This window comes from Lathamus discolor, chromosome 1 (genome assembly GCF_037157495.1).
Source record: "Lathamus discolor isolate bLatDis1 chromosome 1, bLatDis1.hap1, whole genome shotgun sequence".
NCBI lineage: Eukaryota > Metazoa > Chordata > Aves > Psittaciformes > Psittacidae > Lathamus > Lathamus discolor.
Window position 1 is genome coordinate 107115278 of NC_088884.1, and position 13422 is coordinate 107128699.

Sequence of the window (13422 nt, forward strand, 5' to 3'; positions counted from 1 at the left end):
AGGCTGGTCTCTTATGTGGGGTACAGACCTTTCTGCCTGTTGCAAAGTCCATTGCAAGGGAAAAAAAAATATCAGCTTGTGCTCTAGAACTGACATTTGTGAGAACTGCTATCTCTTCCACCATGATAAATTCATATATACAGGTCCTGTCTTTTGCCTAATTCTGAAATTCCATCTGATGTTTAGTGTAAGAGTGGTTTTATGCTTTCTTAGTCCTCTGTGTATAAATGGAGCTGTGATTTGCAGCATTGCAAACACGACAAGATATTATTATTTTAAACATCGTGCAAAAGTTTCTTGGAATTTATATTCGTCTGTCTTGTAACCAGTCACTTCCATTTTATCTTCCTGTCGCCTGCAATGAACTAGGAATGGAAATGTAATTTCCCAGGGGCCTTAAAAAATGTGGGGAGTATTAAACGCGGTTGAAATTAAGTGATTAATAATTTAGTTTTAGGTCATGAATCAACTTCATGTGATAGCGCAGACCATATGCAACCCTCGAAACATTAGTGGAAACAAAATGCTCCGGAGGTTCAGGGAAATAAAAAGCTCTAAAGGGGAAGTTGCTGAACCTAATTAAACCTCAGCCTTCTGTTACCCAAATCGTGCTTCCTGTTTGCACCAAATTTGCTCTGATCTGCTTGCTCGAGAAATGCCATCTTGTTTGACAGTTGACAGACAGCTTGTGTTGCATCAGAGCTGGAGAGAAAAGAGGAGCATAAAGCAAAGAAGAAGCTCCATGGATCCTTATCAGTCTTCTTCCTCAAAAAAGCCCACAGTTCTAAGTATTTTTTTCTGACAGATGCAGAAAGCCTTTGCAGCCATGCCTTGTGCCATTTTCTCCCTGCTTCCTCCAGAGGTAATTATCTTATTCCATCAATAGCGCTGTCAGAAATTGGGCACATAATTCAGCATTTAAATGAACAAGCAGTGTAATATTTCCTGTCTCCCACCGGCGTGTTTTGCTGCTCACATTCTTCTCTGTCACTCTCTCACTCTTGATGTATGTCCTGGGTGCAGTCCTTGAATGCCTTCTTTCCCCTGTGTTTCATTACAGATGTTGGCTCCGACTTGACACCTACTTCATTTGGAGCTTTATAGGACCAGCGACCTTGATAATTATGGTAAGAACTCCTAATTAACTACTCCATCTCTCAGGTCAAGAAATAAAACTTTTGCTGTCCCTTCACGCTTTATCTTTAATTTACACAGATTAATTTGAGAAAGGCATGTTCTTCTTTGACCCCACCTGGCACAAGCAATTAGACCCTCATTAGGAGAGGCTCTTGGCATTGCAAAATACTTGATCAAAATGGGCCAGGGAGCTTTAGAGCGGGCTTTTGCAGAGTTTTGTTTCTCCTGCTGGACATTTAGAATTGCCAAACTATTCTGATGCCCCTCACTGCCCTGCTTTTGCATTCCAGAGCAAAACTTTGTACTGAACATGCAATAAATCTGAGTTGGGGGGAACAAAATAAAGTCCAAACTGGAAGAGAGGTTTGATGGGCTTTTTTCCTTCCTGGCACAAGTTGAAGCTCATCTAACTTCATGGTTATCATATTGCCGCTGTATCAGCTAATACAGCAACAAGGTAGACAACACAGCTTTAGAGGCAGCTGGAGTTTTCTTATACTTTAATTGCTGCAATATGGCTTAAATAAACCATCCTTTGTTTTGGATAGAATACGGGCTGGCTAACACAGCAAACCAGGCACTCTCATGTCAATGCAGAGATTGTCCTTGCTTCTTCTGCAACTGGGAGCTGTTTCAGCAGTCTTCCACATAAGGGGGGGGTGGGGGGGGTGTAGGGTGTGGGAGGAGGGGTGTAATGCCACCAGCTGCAACTGTTGCATTATTTTCCCCTTAAGCAATTAATTCATAAAAAGGTATCTTCCCCTTCTGATATGTCTCAAAACCCGGCCTGAGCTTTTGGGGGAAGTCCTTTCCAAGGACTAGCAGACTTGTTGAACATTGAGGCATTGAAACACCATCGCATCTTTTACAGAACAAATCAAACTCTTTTTCCTTTTAATTTTTCAACTTTGCATTGTGCTAAGCATCTTCAAATGTCGTAATTTCCCTGCCCAACTTCCCTGTTCCACCATATATTCACAGAAAAAGATGCTTGTGCTTCATTACCATGGGGCTAGCTAAGCAAGATGCTTGGAAAGACTTTTCACAACTGCACATCTCTAAGACACAGAAAAGCAGTTACAGCAAATATTTTTCATTGTCCGTAACATCATTTGGAGCATTACAGTTGATGTTGGAACCAGCCCCGTATCAGTAGCATACGCAGCACCACAGCTTTCATAATATTGTGTCATCACCAGTCCTGCAGTCTACAGGCCAGCTCACCTTATAAAATGCTTGGCAATTTTCTGTAATTCAGTTGCTATAAAACTGTAGTGAGAGCTAATTTCCTACAGCGATTCATCTGTTACAGAAAAGAAGCTGACTTTCTCCCCATCATGTTGTGTCGTGTCATGTAACCAGTTTTTTTTCCTTTCCTTCATATCGCAGCTTAATGTCATCTTCCTTGGGATTGCTCTCTATAAAATGTTTCATCATACTGCTATACTGAAACCCGAATCTGGATGTCTTGACAATATAAAGTAAGTTGGTGGGTTTTTTTCTTTCTCTCTGCCTGTTTCAGTCTTCTGCTGTTTATGCCCCTGTTCTTTTCTCAGAAGCATACTGGGAACCAACTCTGCTGGCAGCAATGATAACATAAGCAGTATGTGTTGTTGTGGCACTACAGAGTGGTTTTTAATAGGTACCAACAAGTGGCTGATAATGAACCACTGCTTTTATTGGGATTTGGCTGCCAGTGGTGACATTTTCAATTCGATTGTCCATGAAGGAAGCAAAGTTGTATTTGCTGTCCTTGAAGCAGGTAACCTCCTAGTCCCTTTGTGTAAAAGGAAATTTTGCCTGATAATTACTGGCTAATTATATCAGTTTTTACAGGGAAGGTGTTGAAATTGTTGATCATTACTATTTCTCTGTGCTCTGAGGGTGGCAGCCTTACTTCTTTTCTGTTTGTTTTGGCCCCTGACAGATTTAATAACCCAAATTCTCCCCAGAATCTGATTAGTTTCAACATAGTTGCTGGGAGTTTACCTGGGGGTACCCACATCAGAGGATGTGCTTGCTAGGCAAGGCATGTATTGCCCTTGGACTTGCTAAACATCTGAGCTTGGGCATCTTACTGTGTAGCAAGCTACTTCATTATATTGATAGAATATTAGTCTCCACAGTGCCTGTTTATTCAAGTACCTCTGACTTTAATTACTCGCTTCAAAAATACAAGTGGGATTTCAGGTGCAGCACATGATAAGATGGGGAGCCTGCTAATTAATAAAACCACCTAATGAACTTCAGGAGGAGGAAATTGCTGGAAGTCAGTACTTTACTGCCCACCCAGGAAAGAAGAACGTTGTACAACATGGTTGAAAGTTGGTTCTCCCTTCTCTTCCTTTTGAGGAGGCATGAGGGGAGCTTGCCTAATGAGCAAGCTCTTGCAATGAGTGAATTGCAGAATTGCAAGACAGTTCTCAGTAAGGTTATTGTTCTTATAGCAGAGCTGCTCTCGCAGATGTGTCTTTAAATTACACCATCCTCCCTTAAAATTTTCCCAGCAGGCAAAGCATGCGGTGCCACTGGCATGTCACAGCCTGCCATGGGCCTTTGGGTGAGGGTTTAGTTTCTTAAGTGTAGCTACTTCTTCAAGGGTTGGGAGGAAAGGGAACCAGGGCCTGCACAAGCACAGGAGACCTCAGTGAGGTCAGGGAGCTGCAGGGTGTTTGTTCGCCATGTCTGTCCCCGTCCAGGTTGCGGGCAGGCTGCTCTGCAGTGTGCCTCTGTTTCTCCTGCCATAAATAAGCTAATAGATGAAATTAGAGGAGCAGTCTCTCCTGGATGTCCAGTACCAATGCCAGCATTATAGTCTTTCATTTGGTCTTGGATGAGGTATTAAAGAAATGGTACGTTTAATAACACTTATTAATGTGACTACCCATCATGCATTAGTGCTATGGGATTCCTTGCTGAGAACAGCCTTTATAAGGTTACCCATCAAAATCTGTCTAGAAAGCTTTGCAGTATGACATTTAAATTAAAAAAAGGAGGGGAAGGGTGCGATGATAACAACAAAACCCACATAATTAAACACAGAAATAATAACTGCCTACAGTATAATCTTGCTTGTGTTAATCTCTAGAATTGTTGTTTTAAATGCCAGGAATTTATGCAGCTTGTTACATTAATTCTAATGTCATTGTGAAATAATTTATAGCTCCTTTGGCAGATGAGTGTCTATTTCTGATTTGACTTCATTAAAACATTTTGAAAACACAAGCAATTTAAATAATTCTAAGTATGTTGCTGATACCCTTCCAAATGTGTTGCTTCATTGCAAATGACTTTATGCTTGAAAAGTAAGAAAAATGTAATATAAACTCAGGGAGACCCCAAGCTCACCCTAGGAAGTTCATCAAAGCAATAATTTCAGAAGGGACTTGATTGTAATTTCTGAGTACCTAAGCAGCCTAAATCCAAGGTGTGTGTTGCCTCAGTATCAGTTATGCTTGAGCTAGGAGAAAGCACAGCTCTTTAATAGAGAAGGGAGCTTTGAGGGAGCTTTTCTAGGGATGTGAGGGGCTTGCAGCCTCTGGAAGACTTTTTGGTAAGATCACAGTTGTCTTCTGGGTAAAATTGTAGTCTTGTTCTAGGTAAGATCTTGGTCTTCTTCCAAAGTCATTGGTTCTAACTCAGTTGCAAAATGTGAGTGAAGTTCAGCAGCTCTAGAATAAAAAGCCACAGACCACATTATTTCACAGGTGAACAGCAAGGTCCTTTTGAGCTTACCTCCACAGGTCTATACAGTTGGTGAAAAGACACCCAGATCTGTTTCTCAAGACATGCACTGCCTTTGCTGGCTGTCAGCATGGTCCCAGAGCCTTGCATCTTGTTTTATCAGTTTATATTTAAAAGACCAAACCAAACCAAGGGCCTGCATTGCAGGGCCCCTTGGTGCCATCTGCATGTGACAGTTTTACGGCATGGAGAGAGCTGAATGGGAATTTGTTCTCCCAGTTAATTTCCTAGCACTGTTCTGTGTTAGGCTGTGGTGAAGCTCTCTCAACATAAATCCTGAGCCTGTTGAACAACAGCAAAATACTTGATTCCCTATGGCAACGTAAAAATAAAGGACATAAAATATTTTAATAGGCTGTTAATAAGCTCCCCTGCAATCTGATGCTTGCCTATGTCACTTTAAAGGTTAGAAATACATTATGAAGTATAGAAAATAGAGAACCAAATAACTCCACTTAAATTAATGAACTTGATAAGGGATCAGGTGTCACCTGGGATACCTTTAATTACTGCACCAACAGAAAAGCCATTCAAAGGGCAGTGCCTCAAACAGATGCTGTGTGGCTGAAAGATTTGTAGGCACTGTGCAAAGTTATAAAAATAACTTCTCTAACCTTCAGGAACAGTCCCTGGTTATTGTGCCAGAATGGGAGGATCTGACATTCCATGGTGGAGCCCTGGTTACCCAGGGTTACCGAGCAAGAGGTCTGATGTTCTGGTACAGAGCTGGTTTATTCTTTACCCACATTAACTTGTCCAGCATAGCCCAGCACTTTCAAGCGGGAAGTAGGGTGAGTCCTTCCCCCTGTGCCAAGAGCATCCTCCTTGTATAGCAGGTTGATATTGAGCCGATTCAGTGGCTTGCTCCTGCTGACAGTGAGGTTCATGCTCTTGTCCTGCTTTGAGGGATATGGACAGAAGATATGAGCCTGTGTACACGGGATATGTTGTTTGGAGATGCAAGAGTTTCTGTGCCTGCTGCTGATGCCAGGAGGGCAGACTACCTCCCATTTCACAACATGTGCCATCACCAAAACTAGCATACTTTTATCTAGGGCCCTGAAAAAGTTCAGTTTCTCTTCTTTGTTCAACACACTAAAAAAGAAATTTTAAGCGTTCAGTCAGGGTGGGGATCTCGTTTGACTTTTAAATATATCTTTAATATGAAGCTACACAGACAAGGATTCTGAAATGGCTGCCTCTTGGGTGGCGTGTGCCCATATTCTTCCCATAAACGCAGAGCAGGAGGGGATTTTCCTTTGCAGCCTTTTCCAATGGCCGTTTCCAGGTGCTTGACATCCACTCTGGTAACTTCTCTTTCATCTCTTCATGCCTTGTTGGCAAACATAGGTGAGCAGAGGTGGGCAGTGAGGAACATTGTTTAGCCTTTAGTAGCTCTGCCCACATCACTTGTATCTCGCTCATGGCCTAGGAGAGCATAAGTGGGATGCAGAGGGTGCACAGAATTGTTCACGAGCACAAACTGATTAACTGTCGACAAATGTAACCGAGAAGACATCTTTTTGGAGTATTGATTCCCCCAGCTCTTACAAGCTTCCAGGGAAGACAGATCTTTCAAGCCAGGGACTACACAAGCTTTTTGGATGGCAAAAGCCTGCTGTGCTGTTTGCATCTGTAGCCTGCAAGGTGGAGAGTATAGGCGTATCAATGTGGTATTGATGCACTCTTGCTAGCAGATGGCTACTTGCAAGGACTCGTTACTAGCTGGAATACTTTAGAGCAGCTGTGAGACTGTTTTACAGGAGGTTGCTGCCATGTGGAGTGATTTTAGAAGCTGAGCAACTCAGTCTCTTCTTCACGCTTTTCCATTGTGCTGTGTAGATGTTAGATGTGTGAAATGTCTCAGACTGTCTTAGACAGGACTATAGTGAATCTTTTTTATATTCACATTCCTGTAGGAAGCCGTATGTGACAAAGGAAAATACATCTATATATGAATAGTCCAAAATGGTTCTTCAGTTTTCCATCCATCAACTCCTTTCTGGGTGGTCAGGCATGTACTGTGGCTGCTTGTGGTCCCTACACACCAGGTTTTCATCCGACCCATGCCGGATGCTGCAGCAAGACAAACCATCTACATGTTTCCAGATGCTTAGTCCCCATTTTCTGTGTAAAATCGAGGGTTTCAGATGAACCCCCTCCCCAAATGCCTTTGTGTGGTGTGACAGTGCAGTGCTTCTCTGCAGACATTCAAATACTGCTCATTTGTGTCATTGTGATGTTTGCAAAAGGAAAAAAAGAGGGGCTAAACTGATCATAATCCAGGTGTGCTCTTCACCATATCTACTGAAATCTGAGGTCCTGTCTTTGCTATATGCTGTTACTGTGCACAATGTAGAATGCATTAGTTATTTACATGGAAAACTGGCAGAAAATTGGGTGGGGAGAGCACTTACTTGGCTAACAAAAGGCAAGTCTTATAAGCAGATTGAAAGGATCCATTAATGGGGCTGAGCAGCTGATGTGCCTAAAGTTAGAAAGGGCATCTCCCTTTCAGGGAAAACCTGAAACCTGATTTCTCCTAGCAGAGACCAGAAGCCATCCTTTCTCTTCCTTACAGACAGAAACATCCCTTTGAAGTTCCTGTGGGCACCCATCCCCTCTGCCCAGGTGCTGTATGACTGTGGTGGGGTCTGTGAGCATTTCCCCCAGCCAGACTAGACTTCCTGACATTCTTCTGCACTGCAGTATATGGAAATGAGATTTTATTTATTTACTTTGGAAGGGCAACGTTTTGGCTGTGGTTGCCAACTGCAGTTGTGAACCGAATAGAAAGAAGGCAGGAGGCAAAGGTCTTTGTCAGTTTGCTTCTCTTTTTATCCCATTTTATTGCATTATTCCTTTAGCCAGGGTGTAGCTTGGCTCGTGCCACAGGCCACCTGGATGATCTTTAGAAAGCCCGACACTTGGGGACCTCTTCAGAAAGGAGCATGTTGGGCTATAGTCCTGGGTTTGTTGGAAAAGCTCATCCAGTGCAATAGAAACCACTGGAAAGTTATCTTGGAAATCTAATTTCCTTTCTTTCAGAAAGGGAGACCTAGAGACTTAGCTGGGAGCTCCTTCTGTTGCTAAAGAGGCACTCAATTAAAGGCCTTGAGATAGTTTAATCTTGGCATTAATCACTGTAGTTTTGTTGCAGCTTTCTTCCCTCTTGTAGAAATATGCTCCCATCCCATCTTCTGCAACAGTAGAATAAGCACTATATCAAAAAACCTGAAATTCCCTGGAAAAAATGTATTTATTTCAAACATACAGGAGAGAACATGTTAATGTGTTGTGGTTAGATTCACAAGGACACACACTGAAATCCCATTAATGGGGATTATGCAGAAATGTCCTGCACTGCAGCCTTCATAAATCAGTCCCTAGATAGAAGACCAAAATGAGCCTTCCTCAACTTGCTGGCTGCTACTTACAAATGGTCCCTTCTTGCTGGTACCTATACAAATGGTCTGGGGCTAAAGGCACATGGCCTTGATTTAATGGATGCATTTAAAAGTATATGTTCTCACAAGTTTCTGACTTGAAACAACGCTTACACCACTGTCCTTTAATTTTTATGCTTGGTTTGTTTGGGGTTTTTTTTCATAAGAGTCTCTTGCTCACAGGCTTACAGAAATAAATCTGAGAATGTGCAACCTAAGAGCCAAAAGTGGGAGCCAAATGCAAAGACTTAACTTTAATTATTACTATATAAAACCTCACAAAGCCCAGTCCCCGCTCTTCTAGGGAGTGTGGCCTAGGCTGGGGAAGGCAAGGGGCAAGGAGGATCAGGCACAAAACTGAGAAGCCCTTTTTGAAACTATGCCTCCTTTGCAAACCATTGCCATATCCCACTCTTCCCATATGTTGTATGGGTGTAAGTGATTATCTGCTCATTTTCTTGCTTCAACATACGTATTTTATTTAAAGAGACGTGACTAATCCCAGCCCCCAGATAAGCTTGTTGTTTCAGTCCTGTGGGTTTCTTAAGTCATAAAGAAACCTTCAGAGTTAGGTAGAAAATTGAAAACAAAGGTTAAATAGAACTTCCAAAAATCATCTGCGGAAATGCTTAAATTAAATCCTTGATTGAACACAGCAGTATTGTGCTGGCAGGAACAGAGGTTTACCAGTCTACTTTTATTTACTCAGCTGATTGAAATGCCGAAAAAGTAAACATCCTGGGTTTGGAGCAGTGAAGAACGAGTTAGACTTTGGAAAATGCAAGATTTCTTCTCTTTTGGTAGGAAAAGCTTACATTACCAATGGGGAACAATAATTTGTAACAGGTATCCTTTTACTAAAGGAAGATTAATTTGTTCTTTATTATAGTCATTTTAGAAACAAGTGGAAGTAGGAAGACAATAAGGATTATTTCATCTTTTTCTGGTAGGATTTCAACTCATCTGTTGGTTTCCAGATTTTTTTTGCTTAAGCGCAAGACCCTGCAACTTGGAAATAGTTTGTGATGCCAGAGGGCTTTGAATTGAATATTTCGTTGGATTCACCCTGGGGACTTGACTTGCAGAACAGCAGCACTTTAATCTTCATTACTTCTGGGTTTGCAGTTGCTTGGGAGTGCACAGCAAGGACATGGTACAATGAAAGGGTCCAGTTCTTGAAGCATGTCCAGTGCAGCATCTGGGTGCAGACAACCCGGTCCTGGCCTTCTACATTCTCAGTTCCTGGTGAAGTAAAGGCTGAGGGTCTGTGCCAATGTGCAGACTCCTTCTTCGGAGCAGCAAGCAGGGAGAGGAGGTGCACCCACGCAGCTTTGAGGACTTGTGTGCGTTGTCGAGAGAGATGTAAAGGATGAGGTACAAAGGGTTTAAAACACAAGCTAGTGAATGCAAACACTTATAGGAGCCACACTGAACCGCTGTTAAACATTACCTTAAATCCTGACTGGCTGTTACCTATAACTTATAATGTTAAATAAAATAGCAGTGCCTGTAAAGAATGAGCTTTCTGTTAAGATTTTCATACAGCCTTACTAACAAAACAGAAAGACTGAGTGGGCTGTTCAAGAATAAGGTGTTGAAATTCTCTCCTTCCCCACCAGCTGTGTTATATGCAGTGTTTTTGGACTCCCCTGACTTCTGGAACAGCAGATCCAGGGATGCCTTTTGGAGAGGAATCATCCCTGGATTCCCTCTTCAGGAAAGGAGAATCTCATCCTAGGGAAGAGAAAGAGAGGCCAAGACAGTGGGTTAGCCATTTAGTTGAGTCTGGATAAATTTCTAAATTTAGCCAGGTTTGGATAAGAAACTCTGTGTTTTATTGCTGCTTATGCAAGCAGTGTGTTCTCTGTCACCAGAAAATTTGACAGGAGTGTTTTGCAACAATGACCAATAATCTGGGCACTTCTGAAAGTGAGGAATAGCTTTTTCTCTCCCTTGGAAAACATCCCCCTATGCAAAGTTCAGATGTTACCCATGGAGTACTGATGTGGGCATTAGAAACTGCCTGCCTCACTTTCCTTGTACAGGAGCTCAGGCTGTAATCTTTGTGTTTTATACGACCTTGAGAGAGAGTACCATGCCTTCACAAGCCTGATGGTCAGCTTAGCACCTTCCTAGATCCTACGTAAGAAAGCATCATGCTTCCTAGTCCTTGGGTAGCTTGCTACTGCTCCTGTGTAGCCTTCATCTGCATCTCCGCATGAACAAACTTTGAACAGGAAGCCTAAAGCATACCCAGAAAAATCACCTGGAATTGTCACAAAATGACTTACACACTTCCTACCAAGAAAAGATATGGCACATTTATATTTTGCCAGACTGCAGTTTGTAAGCATCTCAGAGGCAGAAACCCTCCTGATGCTGCAAAAACATCTGAGATCACACTTCTTTCTGGGTGCCTTTTTCACCCAGTGATGTTGGCGGCAGTACCCAATTATGTTTGTTGCAATCTGCTGCACTTTGAATTTTTCACAGAAGGGTTTGGTTAATATCTGACTGTTTTGGCTTTGAGTTTTGCTTGTTTATCTATGGGGTTTGTGATGGCTGTGGTAATGTTGAATGGTGATTATAAAGCAGTAATCTTCCCACTGACAGGTGTCATCCTTTCTGAATTAAAAAAAAAAAAAACAACTATCAATCAGCCGTTATTGCTTTGAGAGAGTATCCTGGAAGATATTAAACACGTAAAGTCTTCCTGTGATCCCATAAATCATTATTATTGTTTTAAAAGGCCATACATTTAAAGTATTTTGCCAGTAAGCCCTGCTGGTGGTATTGGGATAGAACAAATGTGACTAAAGACTTTCCTGACTCTGTATCATGTGGAAACAATCAGACTGATGTGGTTACACATCAGTGTGGCTTGAATAATCATGCCATGCCTTTGCAAAGTTAGGAGGAATTAAATAAATAGAGTAATAAGTAATTCAGAGTGTAATTAATTACTTACAGAAAATGGGATGAGCTTAACAGAATTGCTCTTTCCAATTGCAATAATTAAGAACAAATCTCAAGAAAGCAGGCCATAACTTCCCTGGATGAGTTGAGGGGGATTACCTTTGGCAGAAAAAAATCAGGCATAGGTTGCCCCAAATCCTGGGCTTGGGCATTACGTAGGGCCAAGGAAGGTTTGGCCTCATTTATCTGAATAAAATTTTCAGGTGGAATCCAAAAGTGACTTTCAGTCTATAAAGTTTCCCTTATGCTGGAGGTAGGACCCCAGCTGAGACATGCAAAGCCAGGGGTTTCTTCATGCAGATGAAGCTGTGACAGGCCTGCTGCCTCCCACAGTGGTTACAGAGGTCTCCAGGGGACTGGTCACCTCCTGTCAAAAATGGTGCAGGAGTCAGAATTTAAGACTTGGAAATGATAGCTTGAAGAGGTGCATGATAAATACTAGCAGCCTAAGGTAGACTATTAGGAATACATTTGGCTTCATGCCATCAAGGTGGTAACTGTCACAAAATGAGAAGGCAAAATCCCTTAAGCACTCCTTTATTGCTTGCAATTGATTTTTCTCACCATGAAGATGCTCCTTCACTAATTAGCGATGAACCCGTTTGCTTTATGAGGGGAGTGCTGGACTTTCTAACTCCTTCCTGTAGATTTTCAGCAGTTCAATAAATCAATCTTTTCTAATCCTTGAAATTTAAAGAAAAAAGGGAAAAGAAAACAAACATCCATACTGCCTTATATTGGCAGGCAGCGGGGAGATACAATAGCACGCTTTATTTTGTCTCTCTCTTGTGCTTGCCTGCAGGAAATGTCTGTCTCTCAGCTTTATTTGTGCCATATTAAAATGAATTCCATGGGTCTTTCCAAATGCTTTCTAGGGGGCACATCATCCATCTATTTTTATTTGGGTTTCATCACCTATAACAGCTACTAAAGGTCCTGCGTACTCAGTTTGGCATTTTTGCTTACTAGCTAAACTGTGTTATTTTGGGGCCCGAGCACTAAGTGCATGTGCTTACTTGAGCCTTTTTTTGCTGCTGGAGGGATGGAAAAATACTTGTAGTTGTCAAACAAATGATAAATTCAAGTTAGATAAAGCTAAACCATAAAAGGTTGAATAAAATGATAACTCCTGAAGTTGATTAGCTGTGTAGAGTTTTATTAAAGGCCTAGTTTTAATCTAAAACATGGCTCAAAACCTACACTTTTTTAAATATAAAAAAAGCCGAACAACCCTCTTTTCAAAATGTAAGGCTACCAGCCAGTATTCTTTTTAAATGAGACCTGAATAGCTGCTTTTTGATAACAGGCTTTCTTTGTTCAGCAGCATTTTAGGACCGATCTGTGTGTAAAGATGAATTCTTGCCTTAAATTCACCTTAAATGTCACTTTCTCCTGCTGAAAAAAAAAGAAGAAAAAAGAAAAAAAAAAGGCTTTAGCAACCCAGGATATTGCTAATCTACATACATGGAAGTGGTTTGCACCATGTAATTCAAGCTGCAGATGGTCTGTGCCTCTGTATTGGACTGTCAGTGTATGTTCTGGCAATTTGGCTGCCTTGTTTCAAAAAGGTGCATGTTGCGGTTTTAAAAGAATAGGCAGCATGAAAGCAGTTCCTGAGCTTAGAGTGCATTGGGTTTGAAGTTCCCTAAGCATCTAAATAAGGTTAGAGGGTAATTTCAGCAAATTTTAGAAAAGTTTTGGTCTGGAAATGTCACAGGAATATAGAAGGTAATATGAACGATGCTTTCTCATCATTGAAGGAGAAAGTACTCTGGGAAATTGAAAGACATCTAAAATAAGATTTTGAAATAGTTTTACATGATGTGTAATTAACCTTAAGAAGTCTTTGCCCCAAGGTAAAGTCAGGGCTTTTTTAAGATTAGAAAATGAATTAGGTATTTATATGGATTGGTAGACCATTCACTATTCATCATCTGGGCTCTGAAGAAACACAAGGGAGGTGAGGTAACATTTTGCCGGTTAAAGGAATAATGCAACCGCATTAAAAAGACGGGCTTTTTAACTTCAGGTATTTGAAAGTGAAGCCCTCACCGAAGCCATCATTCAGATTTCCTCAGCAGACAGTAGAGAATGGAATTTCTTCAGGGAATGGTGAAGC

The 13422-nt window shown here is 41.5% G+C and overlaps 1 protein-coding gene across 9 annotated transcripts in view; it reads left to right on the forward strand.

Annotated features, from left to right (window-relative positions):
- The window catches only part of ADGRL3 (adhesion G protein-coupled receptor L3), a 518947-nt gene that overhangs the window by 458293 nt on the left and 47232 nt on the right, over positions 1 to 13422 (forward strand). For all 9 annotated transcript variants that reach the window (XM_065689629.1, XM_065689683.1, XM_065689621.1 and 6 more), the window contains 2 exons: positions 1061 to 1127; positions 2527 to 2618. In XM_065689629.1, the coding sequence (XP_065545701.1) occupies positions 1061 to 1127; positions 2527 to 2618 (159 nt within the window). The remainder of the gene's footprint in view (positions 1 to 1060; positions 1128 to 2526; positions 2619 to 13422) is intronic.